The sequence below is a fragment of the Thunnus albacares genome, chromosome 4 (genome assembly GCF_914725855.1).
Source record: "Thunnus albacares chromosome 4, fThuAlb1.1, whole genome shotgun sequence".
Taxonomy (NCBI): Eukaryota; Metazoa; Chordata; class Actinopteri; order Scombriformes; family Scombridae; genus Thunnus; species Thunnus albacares.
This window is the reverse complement of record NC_058109.1, coordinates 9,266,833-9,290,190: the sequence shown is the minus strand read 5'-3', so window position 1 is coordinate 9,290,190 and position 23,358 is coordinate 9,266,833. Positions and strand designations below refer to the sequence as shown.

At 39.7% G+C, this 23,358-nt stretch overlaps 2 protein-coding genes across 4 annotated transcripts in view; both read right to left on the bottom strand.

The window, feature by feature from the left end:
- The window catches only part of arhgef10la (Rho guanine nucleotide exchange factor (GEF) 10-like a), a 125,148-nt gene extending 113,802 nt beyond the window's left edge, over positions 1-11,346 (bottom strand). For both annotated transcript variants that reach the window (XM_044348925.1, XM_044348926.1), the window contains exons 1-2: positions 10,922-11,346; positions 1,632-1,928 (exon numbers count right to left, since the gene is read on the bottom strand). In XM_044348925.1, coding sequence (XP_044204860.1) covers positions 1,632-1,923 — 292 coding nt within the window. In that variant the 5' untranslated portion in view covers positions 1,924-1,928; positions 10,922-11,346. The remainder of the gene's footprint in view (positions 1-1,631; positions 1,929-10,921) is intronic.
- Positions 11,347-12,809: 1,463 nt separating this feature from the next.
- Positions 12,810-23,358, bottom strand: part of chd5 (chromodomain helicase DNA binding protein 5) — a 38,893-nt gene continuing 28,344 nt past the window's right edge. For both annotated transcript variants that reach the window (XM_044349202.1, XM_044349203.1), the window contains exons 32-40: positions 23,124-23,319; positions 22,943-23,032; positions 22,615-22,767; positions 20,323-20,431; positions 19,973-20,105; positions 19,578-19,773; positions 18,519-18,682; positions 17,605-17,731; positions 12,810-15,758 (exon numbers count right to left, since the gene is read on the bottom strand). In XM_044349202.1, coding sequence (XP_044205137.1) covers positions 15,631-15,758; positions 17,605-17,731; positions 18,519-18,682; positions 19,578-19,773; positions 19,973-20,105; positions 20,323-20,431; positions 22,615-22,767; positions 22,943-23,032; positions 23,124-23,319 — 1,296 coding nt within the window. In that variant the 3' untranslated portion in view covers positions 12,810-15,630. The remainder of the gene's footprint in view (positions 15,759-17,604; positions 17,732-18,518; positions 18,683-19,577; positions 19,774-19,972; positions 20,106-20,322; positions 20,432-22,614; positions 22,768-22,942; positions 23,033-23,123; positions 23,320-23,358) is intronic.

The following is a 23,358-nucleotide window of genomic DNA, read 5'->3' as shown; positions in this document are numbered from 1 at the left end:
GGCCTCCACTCATGACTGCCTGGATGCGTCTAGGCTGTGCATGATTGACATATCCTTTGTTATCCTGTTAAGCTGCGAAATTCACCTGGCAAAATCTACTGTCATGGTGTGGCTAAAAGCAGGAGGTGACAGGAAGTAGAGTTGGTAGGGCTGTAAACATAAACTGCAGGAACTAGCACGGGTAGCGGGAAAACAGCAGCAGTCCACAAAGTTGTAAATTATACAGCGTTTTATCAAACATTTTACTGCCAATAACCTCTCTCTCTATCCTTGCACTTACTGCGGCCAAGGCTGAATTATCAACCAGGCAAAGTGGGCGACTGCCGGGGGACCTAGACCCCCAGAGGTCCCAAAAGTCCAGGTTTATTCCATATCATTTGTGTTTGCATAGCTTGATTAATGCAAAATAAGTTAGAAATTTGCACCAATGAAGTACAATATCAACTATGTGACGTCCTCCATCTTGTGGTCTTGAAGAGGGACTCTGTCAAAATCTGAGGTAGTACCCCATAATAGGAGTACTGTAGGGCTGCAACCAACAATTACTTCCATTATCAATAGGTCTGACAATTATTTTCTTTAATAATTGTTTTTCAGTGTATAAAACAACAGAAAATACTGAAAAATGCTAATCATTATTCCCTGAAGACCAATTTCAGATGTTAAGATGACTTGTTTTGTCTGACCAACTGTCAAAAACCCAAAAATGTTGAGTTTACTATCATGGAAAACTGTGAAAACTAGAAAATATTCACTTTTAAAAAGTTGGTATCAGATAATTTGGGGCATTTTGGGGGCAAAAATGACAATCAGTCAGCAAAATTGTTGCCAATTAATTTTCTATCAATTGATTAATCATTTCATCATCTCAGCTCTGGAGTACTACCATGTGTAGTGGGGGTCAATAGGGGCCCAACAACAAACTTTTGTCCCGGAGCCCCATAGGAGCTTAATCCAGCCAGCAGCATCTCTTCTACTCTGCTGTTTTTATTATTTCACTGTGCAGTTATGAAACAAGAATATAAACAATAATTCTTGAAATGAGAGGTCTATCCCACCTCATCTCTCAAACAGGCTGGGCAGTGGAGAGCCTTAAGATTTTGCATGTGAAAGTTCAATCAGATTGAACCCCGTTCCACATAGAAATGAACGGGAAGTGAAATCCAGACTGACTGCACCAGTTGGGTGGGACAATTTCTACCATTATCATTGCTGACATCTCATAATTCACAGCAAAGCTTTGCCCACCTTTACACTGAGCTACACTGATCACCAGGAGTAAGTGAAACACCTGTGAGGGGGTGCAGGGCCTTTAATATACTGGTGGGTAGTTTAAGAAATGCATCATATTTTACAAACTCATACAGTGGGTTTTTATGTATAATCTTAATCTGCAAAGTAAATAGTACCTCGAAATTGTATGAAAGTGAAATACTTGAGTACATCTTGATGCTAATACGACCGTACTTTTACTTGAGTAGAGTTTTGAATTACATCTACACATTGTTACTTTTACTGAAGGTTTTAAGCACTTCTACCACTGTCCGTCATCACTTTTGGATTGTTTTGAATAACTGACACAGAGCTCTATTATACCAGCGAACAACCACTGCTCCAATATGCAAACGTACCTGCAGTGGAAGTTACATCCTTGGTAGGAATTTCCTCTTTTCCAGCAGGAGGCAAAGATCCAGGAAGTTGTTGTGTGCTGTCTGTGACTGTTTGTGATACACCGTCTGATGTCACACTGCCTTCTTTTTTCGACAACTGGACAGGTCTTGCAGAGTCTGGGCCGACCCCCTTACTGTCCTCCTGAAGTTTCTCCTCGTCTCCGCTGTCTTCAAAGACAAATTCTTCCCCTTGCTCCTCATCCTCCTCCTCTTCATCCTCCTTTGGTGGTTGCTGAGACATCACATTAGACATGATACCTGAAAAACACAGCAAACTTAAATGTAAATAGATAGTTAAACTATATTAGATGTCCTCCATTTAAGTTAAAAAGTGACAGCTATGATGAAAAAAAGACTTTGGAAATTAAAATAGATATATAGTTCTCTCTCTCTCAACCCAACCGGTCAAAGCAGATGGCCGCCCACCAAGAGCCGGGGTCTGCTTGAGGTTTCTACCCGTTAAAGGGGAGTTTTTCCTTACCGCTGTCGCCAAGTGCTTGCTCATGGGGGAATTGTTGGGTCTCTGTATATTAAAGAGTACGGTCTTGACCTGCTCTATGTGAAAAGTGCCTTGAGATGACTTCTGTTGTGATATGGCGCTATATAAATAAAGATTGATTGATTGATTGATTGATAAATTTACTGAAGGCTTTGAATGACAAAATGGAAACATCAATCCTCTTCAATATTAGAGATACTGAATAATGAAGTTAATATTCTTTCTTCAGGGATTTACAACAAAAAATATCGTTCAAATCAGTAGCACAGAAAAAAAACATAGCAACATGTTGTCACTAGTCTCTTCCCCCACATCTGATAAGCTGCACTTGACATGAGCCTAAGAGTTATTGCTTGAACCTTAACGTGCTTTTTTCCAGACCTTAAAGTCGTTGTCTTAACTTCCACCCTCCGCATGATAGGAGTTACTTGGATAGAGGCAAAAAGGTAAATGGTTTTTGAGGATCGGAATGTTCTCTGGTCTTTATAAACACAGCAAAGCTGCTTAACAAAAACAGAAGCGTATGAATGCCTTTGTGATAAAAATCAATGTTGTACTAAATAACAGTACAGATGAAATAAACAATGAAAAGTTAAGACTGAAATTTTCAGACTTCTGTGGAAAAGACTTCATTGGTCTTTCCACACAGGGTATTTCTCTTGAAGCGCATAAAAGCTCCCTAAATTAAATGACTTTTTTCAGTCAGTTTGACTGCTTCAATGAAATAAAACTGAGTTTATGCACACATAAAACAACTCCACATATCAGGCGCACGGGGAGACAAACAGAATATAATCCCAGCACTATATAAACATGACATATGGCGGTTGGAAAAACTGTTAGCTAAATCAAAAAGTCTGAGGAGGCTTAGTGGCAGATTAATTAAGATATCCCCACACCCACTGATGAAAACATGTGCCCTAACATTACCAATTATCTAAGAGGCTCATTTTATATAGTCTTATCGATGAAAACAGGTAGGACAGCAGCCTAAACATTCAAGGAATTAATTAGAAAACAAATTAACATTTATCAATACAGCCATACAGTACACATAATAATGTTTTACATGTCATATTACTTCCAAAAACAAATAGCTGTGTATGTAGATTGTCAGCTGTAATCAAGGAAATTAAATTTGTTGTTAGCATATTTTCAAAATAAATAAATAAATAAATTAGCAATGTTCCATGACACACGTTCCCTCAGGTATTACTCTGCTGCTCACAGTAATTGTTTCATTATTTCACAAAGTGGGGGATTTTCTATGACAGACAGATTCTTTTTGTGTCGTGTTTTTGTACATGTGAGTGTGCCACTCCCGATCCCAGCATCTGCTTTGCATTTTGATTAGCGCAGCGCTGAAACATTCTTGGGCCTGATATGGCAGTTTGTCGGGGCTCCTTTGGGAAATGACAGCATGGAGCGGAGGCGGCTGAACACGGGGCCTGCTGCGCGGGAAAAACAGCCCTGACACACCATGCTTGTGGATTGTAAAAAATCATTGTCAGCGCTTATTGTTTAACCTGGATACAAGTGCTGTCGTGATCTCAGTTATGGCTCTCATTATTTTTTTAATACTGCTTGCTGACAGCTACATTTGGACATGATGTTTGTTAGCACTGTTCAGGAAGTTCAGGAATAGTGATAGTTTTGTATCCTGAATTACCAGCACATGTGTATAAAAAGTCTATCAGTTATAGTTAGAAATAAAAGTTATATAAAGCAAAGAGTGCTACTTTATTTAGAAGTCAGTGCACTGCCTGTTTACAACTACAAGATACCACTGCAGCATTTGGACACAGCCACCTCCTCTGTACTGTATCACAGACACAGTTTCTCCAGCCGACCCACTCATTGGTCAAATCAACAATGACTCTTTTGTGGAGGGAAAACTTCTGTTCAGCCTCAGAAAGCATTGTTTCTACATTCGTCACTGCAGTACTCATTAGCTCACAGGTCATTTGGGTCATGGCTGTACGGGCTACGGTATAATTCGAACAGACTCAATCTAAAAGAATGGATGATTTTATTCTCTTTGAAAGGATGTTATGACCTACAGCGTAAGGCCGCTGTACTTCCACAGTATATATATTTGTTCACTGGAGTGAATTGGATCAAGCAAGCATAAGAGCCCCCTGATGTCTTTGAGATGTAATTGATATTTTCACATTATTACAAATCAAAAAAGGCAGCTAGCGCCTTGAATAAAAGTTCAGCTTGATGATACGAATACAAAACCGGAACTCAAAAGTTTTCCACTTAAAATACTCTCCTCAGAATCAAAATGACAGGTATTCTGAGCAAGTTTCTTTAAGCGAAAGGCATTTGGACAAGTCATCAAACAGACTGCAAGCTTAGAAAAATAAAGAGCCCCGGGAGTGTGCTGTGTGAAAGCTATTCTTGAGGGGGGAAAATAGGATACATCACAGAATAGAGATGAAACCAACTCCTACACACCCTGTCCCTGACCTACATAGAGCTCTGAAAACTCTCCCATGCACTGTGTACCAAATGTGGTAATGAGTGGAGGGATGTTGTAAGTGTGAGCGCTCCGTGGCACAGCAGGTCACACATTTGCAGTGTATACTTCCTGACTGAAAATTGCAAATCATTTTACTGTCTTGTTTTAAATGTAGCTATTCTTAGATTTGTATATTTATTGGTGATGTTTTCATTTATTTTTTTTCTGCTTTAGTTTGCTTCCATTCAAACCGGAGTTGGATTTTGTGATACTTGGCATTTGATTTATGTTTGTGCATGCCTGATTCGATCTTCATGTCTCTCAGCTTCCCGTTGTACTATAATTTATTTCACAAAAAGGGGTAAAGATATGTATTTTGCTTTAAAAACAAAATGAAATGACAAGATTTAAAGAGAGGAAGAAGAAAACAGTGTTTCAAAAACAGTAACTGTATTTAAAGCTTTCAGTTGAGATTCAGCAAATCCGTTGGGCTGCATATTTAGTTCTAGCCACTGAGTGCTGTGTTTGACCAACGGCAGACAAACCTCACAGCCATTGGTCAGTGGCAGTCGGGTATATCAATAGACAATGGCAGAGAACAGCAGCTGGTGACGACTGAATAAACAGCATTGGAAATCTAACAGAAAGTCACTGAGAGCACCGCTACTTTAGGCTATTCCTTAATAGAAAATGTAACAAACACTCTGCAGACAATGAGAGACCAACAGACCATTGACAACAACAAACAGTGCCAGGCGGAGACGATTCTGCCTCTGGCACTCCTTCCTTCTTCAGCTTCGCTAAGGACTTCCTATCAAGAGATAAGAATGTGGCTCGGCCAATTTAGGAACTGCTAACAGCTCCTTGAGAACAGACGGAATATGTCTTTCTCTGCCTGTCAAAAGGCATAACAATCTGAGTGGGAGGCTGTTCACAGGCATTTGCGGATTTCATGGATTCGCTTAAACACAACATTGCCCTAAGATTTGAGAACACAGAAGAAGCTAAGCCTATTGCAGTATATATTATGATGTTATGAATATTTAGAATTTCACTTTAAATGAATTTCTGACGACTGTGTGCCAAAGGCCATGTGGAATATCACATCACAGTGTAAACACAACATGATACGAGGGTCATCCATGCCAGTGGTTCTCAACCTTTTTGGTGTCAAGGATGCCCAAATTGATACACATCAGGCCGTGGACCCATATTAGAGAGATGTAGTCTCAGGGATCCCCATCTGATAAGACTTAGTTATATTCATAAGTGTCTATACAGTGAACAGAATAGTCATTCTTATACAATCTCTCATTGGACTGACTTCTAGTCAATGAAATAATAGTGAAATTAAAAGATTTTCCTGGATACCCCTGGAACTCCCTCAACGACCCCTGGAGATCCCCAGACCCCAGGTTGAGAACCACTAATCTATGCATAGTTTAGATAGTTTATTCCTACTTCCCCCAGGTTTGTCGTCATATTGCCGCTGTTAAGACATGGGATACATTATTCATTCAGGAGACAGTCTGGCCTTCATATGCCCTTTGCTGTGCAGAGCTGCTCAAATAATGTCAGTCCACAACAGCAGTGATGTGCTGGTCATGTCACATTAGTCAAGGACACAGTGGGAGTACCCTCCACCTCCCATCTGCCATTTATGCTCACAGCACAATAGTGTACTGGACTCATGTGTGTGCTGTACTGTACAAATAGCGAGCAGAGATAAGAGCGTCCTGAATGTATTGACCACACAATGCTTTTATTTATCAGGAAAAATACCTTTGAAAGTGATAAAATAAATATATGTCCAGGTTAGACTTTGAAAAGTCTTTTTTCTTTCTTTCTTTTTTGAATAACTGTAACATACATTTGTTCAGCATAATATATGTTGATGGCTGATAAATCCTGCAACAAAAAGGTTTCTATTGGGCAGTGTTTCTGGATTTCAAAAATGTCAAAACCCAATCTCCAACTGTGCAAAACTATTTTACTACAGTATTACAGTATTTTACTATTTATTTAGGTAATTCCAAACATCTGGTAACAGTATTATTCTTAATAGCTATCTTGATAATCTATGACACAATCATACTGGGTGGAGGCTGTGACAGAAACAGAGAAGAAGAGATAAGTTTGACATTTGTTGTTGCAGGACCTTCTGTTCTTCATGTTATAAAAGGAGCCTTTCCTGCCAAGAAAAACAACACTATAGGTCGTAAATGCAGTCACCTATAGTTACATTTGAGTGAGAGACGTCATCTGGCAGCCATAGTAATTATGACCTGGAGGAGTGACAAAGTTCAGATGACGTCTATATACAGGGCGTTGTCCCGGGAGCGGTAGAACAGAGTTCTTCCCCAGGACACCTCCAGGATGAAAGGTGTTTTATATATAATTTTTTTATTTAGGCCTATTTATTTACTTATTTTAATCTGTCACTTAGCAAATGACAAACTGAACTGAGCACTGACTACAACAAGCGTGTCTTCTCATGCTGTTACTATAGTTACTATCACTGGCTGGCTACTCGGCGCCAGACCTAAAATGTTCCCGCGGTACTGGTCCATCTATCTCCTCAGTCACAAACAGCTCACTGGCAGGACTTCACAAATATGTTGCACTGGTTTAACAGAACACAGCGCTACCCTGGCTGTGCAAGTATTTTAGCTAAAGCATACATCTGGACAATTTCAATATATTATTGTGGTCTTTTTTGCTATAATCTAAGTCTTAAACACTTCAAACATAGCTTGTACATGGACAGTAGTGATGCATGCCATTGCATGGATTGCAGTTATATCCGTAGGCACTGCGGTTGATCTGTGGATCGGGTCATAAAAATTCATATTCTGATTAATAGCGGATGGGTCACGAGTGGTGAAATGATACAGCATTAGTGAGGAAAATATTAACTACATGCTCTAAAATGTGAACATAGCAGAGAGCAGAGCTGCAGAGCTGCAGTCCATTGCTGCTCTGCAGCAGACAGCTTCAGTTTTCGTCAGGCATGAATTACTGACTCACAGCTGAGCACACTAACAATGGGGAATACTAAGAAATATACAGACATTAATAACAATTATTTCTACAATCATACAAGAGAGATTGCTGGAGAAATTAGTACACTCAGCATGCTGCAATCTTTCCAGACCACGTGGGTTATCAGGAGCAGAAACCACAGCAGGGAGCATACATAGTACATAAATATGAAACTGTATTGCAAAGCCACACTTCATGATGGAAACATTTACAATTACTGAAAGCAGCATCTCTAATCTTTAAAGTAGCCTAAATTGTTAAAGAAATCACCTCAACAGGGGCGGATTTAGTGATATGAGGGCCCCCGGAAAACTCTGTCTTGCTTTACAAAGTAAAGAAACAGCATTGTGATTTTGGGAAGGTTTACATTCACTTCAGGATGGTTAAAATTGTTTTTCGGGACGATTCCGGGACGGTGGTAAAAAATGTTAGTCTGGAGCACTGTATATAATGCAAAAAGTGGACTTAGTGGATTTTACTGCAGGAGACCACTGTAACTATGATTGTTGTGGTGTTTACTGTTGCAATGACGACAATGGTTGCCTAACTTTGAGCAAGTAATAACTTTAACTCTCACCACATTTCAAGTGATCACTTTAACCCAAACCATCTTTCTCTAACTCTAACCAAGTGATTCCTGTGCCTAAACCTAACCAGACCTGAATCACAGCGTTGTCACACCATAAAACATAATCTTTTTTCAAAGTGATTTGTAACATTTCGGAAAGCACAGAAAAATACTGCCGATAGAGGCGTCACGTTAGAAAATGTTCCTATGGGTCATTCTGGAGTGCATAGTACAAATTTGATTTGGGGGACATGTTGTATAGAAGTGGGGCCACCAAAGTAATCTCTGTTGTCTCAGATAGATGTTTCTGTCCTGTGCACTTAAACAATTTAGTATTGTGCTTTCATAAAGACTCACAGGAGACAGATACAAATAAAAGAATGGTCAGAATCAATGCTGCAGAGACAGAGAACCCTGACTTGTAGTCTCTCACTAGTATTGATCAAACTCCAAAACACTGGGCATCCTACATTTCCCATAATGGAACTCAACAGCATCTATTTGTTAGATTCGAGCTGCCTGGTAAATGCTCACGTATTTCAATGTCCACACCCCTTGTAGCACAGTGAAACTACAGGACAGTCATCAAGGTTATATACTCAGACCTAACACACAGCTTCTTCAAGGCCACCCACGACAAACAACTGTTTTTGCTGACTGAGTAGTACTCCCTGTGACACGTTAAGTCACAGGAAGTCAAGTCTTCATGCATAAAATTGGTGTAATTTCCCTTTAATGTACTACTAGTAGTAATCCAAAGATAGTGCTGTTTTCTGCTATAATGATAAGCTGTCAAACAGGCCAATTTATCAAAGAGTCAGTGTTGTCAGTGACTTAAGATTTTGTCACCTGTAAGATCAAATATTTCCTAAAATGCTTCTTTTTAAAGTGAGTTGTCTTAATCTAACTAGCATCAGGTTTATTGTTTTGTGTCTTGTGCATGTAAAAAAAAAAAAGAATAAAGACTAAAATTGAAGAATTCAAACTGAATCCAGTCCCCATTCCAAAACAATGAAGTTTTCTTTGAGTGCTGAGTAGACATCAGCCACCTCCTTTACCAAATTTAGCCAGAACTTGCTGGAAGACAGAAGTGTCACAACACAAGCTGCAGCTGAAACCACAGAACACGGAAAAAACAGTATTCTTCGAGATGTAAAATGTGTGATACAACAGTCACTAGCAATTATGTTTCTGGCAGGTGTAGTGACCAAACTCTTGGATTCCCACAGTTGGATGTTGCCTATTGTCATTGTGTTTGTTTGATGTTAGCTATTGTGCAGCTTCAGGAAGCAATACTTGTCCAAAAGAGGGAATGCTGCTCCTATGATGTGCCGGTCAACTCACTTATGAATACACACTCCTGAATAGAAGTTACAACGCTCAATGTATTCAGGAAGTGTCATGCTGTGCTTTTAATATTGGCCAGATTCAATCTTTGTACACTTACACAATGTAAGATCAAGTTTAAGATATCACAATTATGGGTCCAAACCAGTGTTGCTCTGCGCCTGGAGTCTGTCGTCACAAGAGTTTACAGGCAATAAGACAAGTCATGTTTGGGTGACATGGTGGGAGTATGACAGCAAAGCAGATAAGTTTCAACTTGCAAACGTCCCTGAATTCTTCCTACTGGGTAATTGCCTAACAGTCTCAGAGGAATGTAGTTTGTGTGTAACACAGTATAGCAGTAAACATTCAGCAGGCGTGTCACCGCTGTCAAATGACTGTGTACTTGGGCACCAAGGCCTTGCATGTTGTACATGTGATTGCGTGAGTGCAAGTTTTTTATGGGTGAATGTGTGGCAAAACCAAGAGGCTTCCCATTGATAGTGAAGTCTTTGTGGCAGCTTCAGGCCATGCATGCATGGATTGTTAATGTCTGTTAGAAGTGCTGGACTGTGACTAAGGAGAAAAAAATCTGATACAGTGAGTCAATGGAGTTTCTTTAAAAAAAAAAAAAAAAAAAAAGGCACTTGGACATCCGGCAAGTGAGGCAGAAACAGTGCCCTTGCTCAAAATGCAAATTACTTGGTCAAAGGTCCCTTAGCTCACCCCTCTCCTCCCGGTCTCCCCTCTCTTTTCTGCCCAGAATATAGAGGCAGTGTGAAATCCATCCTGGGAGGGGCTATTGTACTCTGGGAAGTAACCGTCAAATTGGAATGGTTAAGGCCAGGCCAGGCCAGGGAATCTCTTTTTATAGCCTGAGGCAGTGGAAGAGCTGTGCAGCACTGCTGTAAAAGAGCCAGACAGAGGTGTGGGTCTGGGATGAGCCACCAATCTCTCACTCATCCTTCCTGGTGACCGTCTCAGGAACTGCTGCTATCATAACAAGGCCTCACCCTCTGTAGCACTGCTGGCTCTCGGAGGCAGGCTCAGGTTTAATCGTCCATGATGGTGTGTACTCTAGCAAAGGGCCACACGGGTTTCTGCCATTTCCATCCTCTCCTCCTCCACTTACCCCTGTCCTCTCAGCTGCCCTATAGCTGTCGGACTGAGAAACAGAGAGGCACAGACCAGCACACCCACCCCCAACTCCACTCCATCGATGGCCCCCTTAGACAAAGCTGCTGTCTTTGCAACATGCTAACCATGCTGAGAGTGAGGAGGGAGAAAGAGGAGAGATAGAACAAAGATAGAGGGAAATTGTTTGGAGGACAATAAATCTCTAAACCTCTCACCTCCTTGTCCTCAGTAGTATGTCCTCCGAGAAGCTTCAGGCACTCCCTGGTCACCCTTTAATCCTGGTAACCTCCCATAAACTCCCAGTTTTTACCACACTGCCGGGTCCAGCACACTCATCTTTATGGTCTCCTGCGAGGGCTGCAAGTGGCTGAACACAGATTGGAATTCTCCTGTGCTGTTTACTTTGCCACAAGTTCTCCCCTGCTCCGTGTGCACTAGCTGCTCTAGATGAGGTAACCCCCCGTTTGCTCCCTCCCCTTTCTCTCTCTGCCTCTCTCGGTTTTTCTGGTTCTGTTCCACCCTATCTCCCCTCTCTGTCCCTTTCTTTTTTAGATGGGTCCTTTCCCCCCATCTGCCCCTCCAGTCTCATTCTGTCCTTTCTTTGGTTTACTCCCTCCTCCCACTCTCCAGACCCCTGCTGCTGCCCAGACAGCAGCACAAAGCAGGGTGAGGGCTCTCACACACAACCGGCCAATGGCAGAGTGACAAAGTCAAGCATGCGGCCAATGAAAATCCTAGGGGGCGGCATTTGCACCAATCACAGGAGATTTTCAGAGCAAGTGGGCTGGACCAAAAGAATTAAGGGCAATGTTGTCTCTCAGCACTTCCGTGTGGGACCGGAGTTGTCTGTTCACACTGTTCATGGGACAATTGTTTGAATCTCTCAACAATGCCTGAGATTTGAAAGGAGAAGGTGGTGACTGATTTCTTAGGATCAACATAAAAGAGATTTGAAGTGAGCAGCCAAATGCATTAGATTAATAAATGCAATACAATTAAATAGATTTTCACAAGGAAAATAATACTTTGCACATGCAAAATAATAATTCACATTTTGTGTAAGACTGTTGTAAGTATAGCTTTAATGAAAATGTTTTAGTCAGCATATGAGAAAGCCATCAGCAGCTTTAGAGTTTTTATTTTTTTTTCATTTAACCTTTATTTAACCAGGAAGTTTTTGTAAAAAAAAAAAAAAAAAAAAAATTCATTCATTATATATTATCTTACATCCAGTATTATTCTATATATTTTCTTATATCATATTATTTAGGACATAACATGAGAATATTGAGAAATTTGAGAAGAAGTCTGAGAATATGGAATGAAAGTTTGAGAATAACAAATGAAACCTCAGAATATGCCATCATGCCATCATCGTTGCCCATCTTGAAAAGCAACATAAAGACTGGATTTTATTTACTTTAACATAATGATGCAAAACTTGCAGAAAAAGTTGAGAAGTTTTCCTCTACTCCCTAAAAGATGCTGAAGGTTGGAGAAAATCTCTGTTTTGTCTGTTTAACTGGCTCAAAGGGTCTGTTTTAACCCTTAAATCCTCACATACACTAGTCAAGTTTCAGAATGTTATTGTATTTCTGGTTGAGTCAATTATTCAGATATACAGTAGTTACCTGTTTCCTGTGTGTTACACTAATTACACATATCTCAAACAAATGTTGATACCAGCGTGGCGTCATAATCAAGTTTGAGTGATTTTCATGCAATATTCTAAAAAATTTCATTCCATGTTCTCAGTTTTCTATTCAATATTATGTTTTTTTCTTTGAACTAGTGTCTGTTACTACTCTGTGAATGGCTTCTGACTGCTATTTTTATCACTGAGTGACTACACCGGTGTTTCTATTTCTGCCTCTAATCACATTTACAGCACTGCAGGCTCATGCAGATTGTGACGTGCAGCGCGGGAGGACACTTCATAATAAACACGAGGTAACCTGGGAGGTAAACTCAAGAAAGTCAACTGCCTTAATTAAATCTGGAGTACTCTTCATCTCGGCTCAATTATTCATGATCATTTCTCTTCATTCCTCTGTAGACTGACAACCAAAAAAAAACAAAAAAAAACAAAAACAAATCACAGTGTTACTGTTGTCCAGAAGATTTATTAAAACACATTGAACAAATACACAGAATACAAATAAAAAGATGACAATTCACTTTTTCATTCAATTGCTATACAGCACAAATATCAGAACCATACACTGCTTGGAGCTCATTGTCTGTAAATGCTAGATACACTACCGCCTCCCCAAAGTGAACCGTCATATAAAACGCTTCACATGCTGTGCATTCACTGCAACAAAGGTGCCTTTTATCAGGGTCTTTTGGTAGCTTTTGAAGCCATGTTAATAAGCATGTACATACATTGTTAACATATTTATAATATTAGACTGAAGCCTTTTTTTTCTAACAGACATTACATTCATACTGACTTCAGTTTGATTGCATTTCATTGGAGTATCGTGTTTTTGACGTCATCTCATGGTCATCACTCCAGAGGGAAAAAGACAGGATTTTGATTGATGAGCACATACGTTGCACACTGCAGTTCTATGGCAACACCATCCAGCAGACATTCATCTTTTTTTCAGTTTGATACATAAATCTATATGAGATGGACTTATTTCTGAAAAAATTTTCAAGTATTTACATGTTTCTGAGGTTCTATCTGTCAAGCAACCTAATACATGTCATAGTCAAGTAATTGATGGCATGAACAAAAACACAACGAACAAAACAGCACTGATAAACACTAACAAAGAATAGCGCAAAAACTGATATGATGCTGTTCAAGGTTCATCTCATGGTGGTTTTCGAAATGAGTCCAGTAATGTTTTGAAACTGAGTTTTAGAGGTTGCGGTGACAAAAACCTTGGGTAGGTGAAAAGGGGGTCAGAAGAGAGCACCTCAGGACAATCATTTGAATTGGCAAAAGGAGAGTAAGAAAATACGCTCACCAACTCTGTACAACTCTACCTCTTCAGTTTAGACGAGTCCAATCACAATCGTCATCCCAACAATTTCAAATAAGTGCTGTGGCAATGGCAATAATAATACAAACAGGTTAATGCCACTGGTCTTTGGAAAAAGAAAAAAAAAGACAAATATGTCAATAATAATTTGCACTTTGAGTCCAAACATTCGAGCATTGCCTTCAAGGAACAGGAAATATAGTAAGCTTGAATTTATAAAAGATTGTTTTACAGAGTGGACAGTCACTTTAGCACATAATAGTAGTAGATGGAATGAACAGGGTATGTAGCTATACCATGCTAACATGTCTTCACACTAGATAAAGCAATATTCGATAACAAACACTCTCGAAAGAACCAAAATGTAACCGAGGAAGCTGGAAGAGAAGACATTATCGAAAGAGTAATGCTGTGCAACATTGGTCCTTAAAAGCTGATATACAGAGAATATTCCTTCAAATTTCGGCTTAAGACTGTGACATTACCAATTACAGTCTTTACCTCTGTGGAGGAAATACACTGCATCAAAGAACAAATGATTCTGGATCATCTCCAGGTTGGGCAGAGCCCCTTTAATGGCACCAAATGACCAAATACATCTAATTTTACCTTAACATAAAGATAAGCGAACAAAAGCTCATTTTGCGACGAATACTAGACTTGAGGTGACATTGCGCCGTAAGCACATATGTTCTTATTCAGTTCTAACAATGAAAGGGAACTGGGAAAGTCCCTGGGATGTAAGAGGAAAAAAAGCCCTCCTAAACTCTCCACTCAGGACTCTGTTCTCAGTTAGGCTTGAACATTAAAGCCCTGTATGTGGATGTCGACGACATGAATTCCTGTTTATACGTAGCGCAGCTCTACAGCCACTACTAACATTCAAATATAGAAAGAATCACAAATATTGTACCATACACAGAAATACTCAGTCTTCTCTGAAATGCAATAAAAATCATTTTTGCCACTCCCAAAGTTTCTTCTGCAATCTTCATGTACGATACCAAGCCAGGCTTCTGATTTCACCCATGTATGTATACATATTTTCACTATGATTAAACCTATGTGAGGTAAAATAAACAGCAGTCTCTGAGTATATACAGTACAAGAAGCCAACCCTTGCAGGTTACTGGTACTGCAGTTATGTGTATCTGCAGTTTGAGAAGAGATTACTTTCTCCAAAGGACCAGCGGGGGGCAGTCTTTAGAGGATTCAGACAGACTGTGTCCAGCTACTGCATACATGATAATAGTTTTTGATGCTTTCAAATAAATATTTTATCCACTGTTTACTACATGAATGACAAAACACATTTTCATTTAAAGTAACAATATTGGCCCTCAGAAAAACAATCTCCAGTCAAACTATGACTGAAGACATCCTTAACTCCTCTTCACAGGGAACAAGCTCCAGTAGGGCACAGTCACAGTGTACAGCGAATAGGCAGATGGATAAAGCAACAGGGTGCACGCAGAATGAAAAAAGTCGAGGCTGGCACAAACAAAACACACATTCCAAGATTAGAATGAGCCCCAATCAAGAGCATCAGAAACTCAGTACTGCCAACGTGTTGGGAGTTTCGCCTTGTAATGCAGGGCTGAAAAAGAAAAAAAAATCCTCTTTCAGAAAAGCTGCTCCATTTTTCCTCTTAGTCTTCAGCTCTCTAGCACAGGTTAACAAAAGCAAAATATCTACTGAAATACTTCTATGGGATCCTTGAAAGATAAAAGTGCAATTGTTAAGATAGATACATCTGCATTAATCAAAAAGTTAATCGCCTTGTCTGTAGACAGAGAGCTTGATTTTGTAGATTTGAAGTCAGGAAGGAGCAGGAGAAAGAGGGGGATGTGGCGGAATAGATGGGCAGCTGTCATCTGTGCAGATTCCATCCCTGGGAGTTGCTGACCTCAGGTCAGTGTTACAGAGCTGGTCTAGTCCTCAATGCAGATGACATCACTAGGTTTTCCTGACTTGAGGTCAGGAGTGGCCACGTCTCTCAAGGAGTCAAGTGACTTCTTGTCCAAATGGCTTGTGGGGGGTGGGGGGCCATTAGAAGACACTAAAGAGGGAAGAGATGTAATATTTTAATAGTTATTATTTTTATAATTTTTACCAACATACTAGAGTAGGAACTAGACCAAGCATTTCATTGCTATTCAGCTTATTCTTCACCTTATTCACCAGGATACCTGACACAACTGTTAAAAAAGTTCTTTATACATTATCTAGCACTTTACATCCATCCTACGAAACATCCATCCAAAATCTTTTGCACCAAATATTATTACATTTAATGAAGATTATAAAGACTTGCATTACGGGGAAGCAGAATACATTGTTTTTGGGGCTTGACCTACACCTGAGACTGAAATTCAGGATATCTCAAGCTGTGCTGCTTCAGTTTTGAAGACTCTATTTCATTTTTAAGTCCCCCATCTTTACTGAAGTGCAATATTAAATCGCTGGAGTGCCCTTTTAGCCCTTACATACTGTTCAGGTCAAATTTGACCCATTTTGACATGAAAGCAGTAAAAATACCCAAAATGACATTCTGTGAGCTGAAATTTTATGACTTTCCCTAAAGTGGCCCAGAATATACAAAAATGTTTCAAAATTATTTATTTTTGTGCAGCTGGTATAAATATCTGGGTCAATTTTGATCCGTATTTATTCAAAGGGATTTTAAAGTCACTAAAGCGGGTCGAATCAAAGTGAGGGGTAGTTATGTAGAATCTTGAAACAGTGAAACCATAAATTGGCATATCTGTGTATTTTTGTCATTGGGACAGTGGGGACAGAGCTCAAGGGAGACCTTGATACTGTCATGAAACCAACATAGTGTTTGCCCAACATACACCTCCCTGTAGCGGAGGGCAGCTTTCATAGGACTATAAAAAGTACCTGAGCCCCTGATTACTGATTTGGTGGAGTGGAAGGAGTGATTTGCTGGATCTTGTTATTCCAAGATGAAAAAGGAGACAGTGAGTTGAAGAAAAAGTATTAGAAGATGAGGACAATAGGCAAAGGCAAAGGCGACGCCACCTTCCCCACATGCCAGCCGCAGCAGTACAGTAGTAAAAATCTTGCCCTGATCAGCCTGCAGTCCCACAGTCAATTGCCAAGAGGGGACAAAAGAGAGGGAAATGCAACTTCTGCACAACAAAAAAGGACTGCAAAAGTAATGTTTTTGCAGTTTTGTTAGTTTGAAATTTTGATTTCCTTAGTTTGAAATTTTGATTTCAAACTGACAATTTTTTGAACAAACCAGTTTGTTTGTTTGTTTTGTTTTATGACTAATACACTCAATGCAAAGTTGATTAAGTACGATTGACAGAAAAGGGGGGCATGTGGTTTATGGACAGTGTTGATTGATGGTTTTAATGGTTATAATGAAACCTACCATTAAAAAATGTTGTTGCATCATTCACTTTCAATAACATTCATAGAAATAATTATGGCTTGTTTGTTCTCCTGATTTAGATAACATGAGATCATAATATAGTGTGATGATGAATGTATTCTCTCTATAAACGAACGGTGTCAAACCTATAAAAACACTCTCTCTGCTCTCTGAAACATTAACGAAGGATAAATCACCCATTTATTAATGACTGATAAGATATACGTGGATGCAAAATACATTTGTGGTTCAAAATTTGGTATAGGGACTAATTATAAAGGGAAACTTGAGCCGGGTCAAAAATGACCCGGTCCATACTATGAAGGGTCAGAATATGAACAGTATGTAAGCGTTAAGTTTCCCGAATGGCATCATCAACTCTAACTCCTGACAGCTGAATTTCAGTCATCAATTTGTACACAGTCATATAAAAAACCTTTGGTATCACCTATTTTACACATACATGATCTACTGTAAATGTTAAACAGACAGAGTTGATCCGTACCACTAACGTAGGGTCCCAGAGGCATCTGGCTGTAGTTGACCATCGGCTGTCCACCTGGCCCTCTGAATCCTCCACCAAAGCTGCTGCTATACATCTGGGAGCAGCCAAACCCACCCTGGCTAAAAGGCTGAGGAACACAGAGAAAATATTATTCATAATTAAAGAGAAGTTGATCCAAACAGCAATGTTGCTTTTATAGAACGTTATGGAAAGCAAGTCAGATTGCTAACTGTCTCCCTGGTTACGACGAGTTGGCATAGCAACAAAAAAGCAGTCAGAGCTCATGATCAATCACACTGCTCGGCTGACACGATCTGTTGTATAATGGAATAAAACACACACGTTCACAGCGCTGGTGAACAGGTGCAGCAGAGATGAAAGAAATTATTAATACAGTCTTTGTTAAATCCTTTGGGAATAAAATGTGGAGCTCATTGGTGAAAGTAAACAGCTTAAGGGACATCCTTTTTTTCTTTACACCTGGGGAAACTCTTCCATGGGGGATAGTGAGTTTGAGTCTCCACAGGTTTTTGAAGGAATAATGTGGTTGCTGAGTCATGACTATAATCTACAGAGTACTTCAAAGTTTTGGGGCTATTTAATGGCTTTTGCTTTTTTATTTCTCAAATTCACTGAGCCATGCAGCATATTTTAGTGAGCTTTGTTTCCTCACTATGATGACTCACCAGCCTTCATTGCCTAGTAACAACCAGCGGAGTCCAAACCATTATGGAAAGAGGGAAGTTATTCTTAGCAAGCCACCAGTGCAAAAACATAAAATCTCCATCTTATAGTCTGTTTTAAAATAAATTACTTCAGATCGTTTCACTTTTTCATAAAAGGAATCAAACAGGAGGCCGGCTTGTATGTGACTCGAGGGTTTGCTAATGCCACCTGACCCCGTCTCCTCTCACCTGTTGCGGTGGAGGTTCGCTGCCTCGGCTGGTGAGGCGGCTCAGGATGCTCCTCTCAGACATCTGCAGGCGAGCCGACACCGGCGGGATCCTGGACAGCATGTTGGGCAGTCGTGTCACATCTGCTTTCATGTCACTCAGAAGTTCCTCCAGCTGGTTCAGCACTGTGTGCAGGTTACGAAAACACACGCTCAATATATCAGACAGAGGGATTTTACTTATGTCATTTGAAGCCCACACGGATACTGAAGTATCAATTAGTGAGGCAAATGCCAGTGAGATAAAAAAGCAGGGCAAATGCATGAAGAAGTTTTGAAAAATCCTATTAAAAATGAATGTGAGTAACCACAAATCATTTTTAAAAAAGCTCATTAATTGTGTGATCCAGGGCCTGAAATTAACGACTGCCAAGAACTAAATGCCATGAATTTTTTCACTGGAAGATAAATCAATAAGGGTCACAGGGAACAACATTTTGAAATGCTAATATTTCTCAGTTTAATACTTCATTGGTCTTGGCCTCTTCCCAAACCTTCATCCTACTAATCACTGTAAGCATGTTTTGATTGTGAGTCAAATTAACTCAAAATGAAGCCGCTGTGTCAAACAGGATCTTAAGTGCCTGCCTGCCAGACACCCTAGAAATATCAGTGGTCTGTATACATTTCTGCACTCAATTCACTGTTTAGATGGATGGACCAGTCTGTTTCCAGTTGTAATATTTTTTAAGGAATTTCTACATGGTGTATCTTCTAGCACCAGCTGAAAATGCAGAATGTGAAAAGGGAATACGGGAAATGATCAATTATTCAATAAAATACATTAAAATAAAAAAATAAAAAATAGTAAATATTATGTGTCCCATGTCTCACAATTCACAGATGATTAAAAAAAACACAATACAGATTTCCTGTAGGCTGACAGATGTCTTAAGAGAAATATATACCAGTAATTTTGCCCTTTGAGGAGGTTTATTTCTCTTATTTACCAGCCTTTGGCAGGTGAGGCAGAAATAATGACAATTACAACTGTGGCTATTTTTGAAATTGGACCGCAGACCTTTGTGCAGCACGGCATTGGCAGGCTTGTTCCCTGCCAGAGACTCTTTGGACAGGTGCTGGTGGGACTCTGCCAGACATTCCACCTCAGCGAAGCGTGTGTTGAGAGCCATGGCTGGGTGACTGGGGTCCTGGGTCATATTCAGGTAAGCTGCCCGCCTCAGCTGCTCCTCAATCACCAGAGCCTGCTCCAACAACTGCAGAGACAGAGAGAGAGAGAGAAAGTAACCAAGAGGGAAAGGAAAGCAACAGAATGAAACACAGATATGACAGGCGGAGAAAGACACAGTTTGAGAGACAATTTGTTTCAGTTCATTCAGATATAACAAATCCGTTAATCCTTGAATTATTTCAGCCTTCAGCTGTTACTTTTAATTATAAAAACTTCACAATTGCCTTAAACCGGCGAGCCAGGAACTTGTTCTTCATCTCTAGGTAGTTGCCCTTATGCATCTCCGTCTTAAAGGGCTCGTTCAGAATAGCGTAACGCGGGTCATTCTGAATGTCCTGCCAGCGAGCATAGCCGTGTCTGAGATAGAGTCCCAGTCAAGGAAAACAAATGGAAGCACACAACTTCATAAAATTATTCAAATTAAACAGCAAGATAGGTTTGTGGAAAGCATCATTTTATATCACTCCTCACATTTTCTAAATATCAGTCTAGACTGCAGCTCCCCCCGGTCATAAGTGATTACTTTAGTTTGCCAGATGCTGAGCTTCTCGCTCCTACATCTGGGAAAGGATACGTTACGATGCCAGCCAACAGCCAGTAGTCATGGCGACGATGCCAGATGTCATGCATCTTTCCAGAAGACAGTGCTGCTCGCTCTTCAGTTTGCCAAAGGGTGTGCAACTCTGACGGGGTGATAAAGACAGACAGTTTTTACAAAACTACAAAGTAATATTTCAAGATATTTCCGGCACGCAAAGACAAATAACGGCTCATTAACAAAATACATAGAAGATTAATTACAAAACAAAGCAATTTCATTAGCACCTGAAATAGACAACCTTTAGTAAGACACTGGATCACAAAGTTGGGGTGTATTTATTTATGTATCCATTCATTCATTCATTCATTCATTCATTCAGCAGCCAGCCAGAAATACAGGATCTCTTCTTCCATGGAGTTGTGGTCAAGACAGCTGCTGCCGTCTTGACCAGAACTTGACATGAAAGCTGTTTCATGTAAAAAAAAAAAAAAAAACAATTTCACATTATAGAACACATACAAAACATAAAAGCTACACAAGGGACAGAGTAAAAGAGGCATACAGGCCATACCATCGATATCCATAACACAGTCCACCTCAAGTCAAGGTTATATAAAACAGCAACATGTTTCCTCCAGGGGAGACATATTGTAGAAATGGAAACACCATTTCTTTTTTGATTGTAAAGCAGGTCTAGGTGCTATATAAATACTGTGAAAGTATCAAAACCCTCAGTCCACAGAGAAATACAGACAGCCCGTATTAAGAAACTGTGCCTTTTAAAGGTGCAGTGAATAGAATTTATAGGCATCTATGGAATATAATATTCACAAATATGTTTTAATTAGTGTATTATCACCTGAAAATAAGAATCAATTTTTGAAATTAAAATGAGCCCTTTATGTATCCATAAGGAGCGGGGTCACCTTCCACGGACCCTGCCATGTGGCACCGCCATGTTTCTACAGTTGGCTGCATTCTGCAACCTCACCACTAGATGCCACTAAATCCTACACACTGGTCCTTTAAACAAGCTGTTTGGAGTCTCTACTGCCTTACAGTAGTGTAGTGACAGTAGTGGAGGAAAAGTTGCACAGTTGTTGGACGTCAGGAAGCAAATTTGTCATTGTACAGCCTTCCAAAGGTTGGATAACATTATCCTTATCGCTGGCCATCACAATTTACTGATGAGTTTTACCCAGATCCCTGGTTTTTCCTAGCTACAGTAGGCTACAAGCCATTACCTGTGGTTGGCCTGGGTGTGCGTTACTCAGAAAACAGTAAGCCAATCAGAAAAGGGGAGCAATGAGCAGACACAAAACAACCCATTTGAGGCTGAGCGAGACAGAGGCGCTGCATCCATGCCTAGCTGTAATTAGGTGCTTTTTGGTCATAAAAACATGCAAATGTTTGTAAATAGACCACGAAAATTAAAATATTAAACTGGGAAAGGGGCATAATATGACCTCTTTAAAAGAATCCAATTAGTAGATCTAGTGCTATAGTTGCTTTAATGATAGGATAAAAGGCTGGAGGTATAAGTAGGTAGTTTACCTAACAATGTATTAAAGAAGGAGGGTAAATAGTCATAAAACATGCAGATGTGAGTGAGTTCTACAGTGTCCATTATTTATTCAAATTAATTTGGGAATTCGACAAGCAGAAACAAAAAAAAAAAACACTTCATGACGTAATCACTTATGTAGTGACTCGTTAAACTCATGACATTTGAAAGAGTTGAATTTAAATGTAGGGCTTCTCGCTGTGAGACAAAAATATACCAATTTTTTTCCCGTCAAATCATCACATGTGCCGTCACACTGTCCTGGCAGTTCTTTCATTACTCGCTGTCTATTCATTGTCTCTAGATAACATCACGACAGTCTCGTCTCTCTGCTTTTCGGTTTAATAAAAGAATTCAAATTCAACAATTAAAAATGAGCTGCATGATATTACAGACCAATATTATGGAGATGAGTGATTACATTTTATAGAAATAAGTCTTTTGGTCTGAAAATGTATTCTGCTGACAAAAAACAATACACTAGATTCGAGTTTGTTTCTAAATGTCTCAGTTTTAAAACAAAAAATAAGACACATACTGTAGCTCTATAGTGTTCATTGACTGTGACATAATATGCTTGGGTTGCCTATGAAAACTTTGAAACTTCTCTGCCTTTGGAGTACTCACTTTAGATATCACTAAACCTCTTTTGATATGCCATTAAGTGACCTTTTGAACCCCCATACACACACTCACTATGTTACTGCAAGTTAAAGGTTTTTTTTTGTCAGTGCTTTCAGCGAAATTAGCTTTGTTCTTACCTGTAAAACCGCCATCAGCGATATTAAACATGAACTTGGCTTTGAATCCATTTTTGTCCTCCTTCCTGCTCTCATCCATTTCATCCAGAGTGTCTTTGTCTCCATTTAATCGTCCCTCTAATGCATCTTCATTTTTCACATCATCTGCAACAGCTAAATCAACAACAGTAAGATATCTTTAAAGAAATATCTTTGAGAAAACCTGGTGAAGTTGGGGTTAAAATAAAAAAAATACATAAAACTAAAGATTGCTGATTGCTTTCCCTTAAAAACCACAGTTATTGTACCATTCATATTGGTTTCATTAAAAGATTCAAAGCATGTATACCTGGTTTATTTTCCTTGTCCTCAGTTTTTGCCGGAGGAAAATCGGTATCTCCTTTGTCTGAAGACTTCTCTGTTTCTTTGCAGTGCTCCACTGAGAGCAACAGGAACAAAAAAGATCAAATTAAACAAAGAACAACCCTGCAGAAAAGTTAAATTTTCAACATGAGTCATTCACCGCTCACCTTTAGGTGAGGTTTGACTGGATGAAAGCTCTGTCTGTTTCAAAGCAAGCTCTTTTGGGTTGGCAGATGGCTCTGTCTTTTTGGAGGGTGACTCAGTTCTGTCCCTCTCATCTCCAGTTTTCTCCTCTGAGCTGGCCTTGCTCTCTTCACTGTCAGCTGCCTTCTCAGATACAGATGCTGCCTCTGCACTGGAAGTCTGCGGAGGGAGGGAAAAATAGAGAGAACAGGAGGAGAA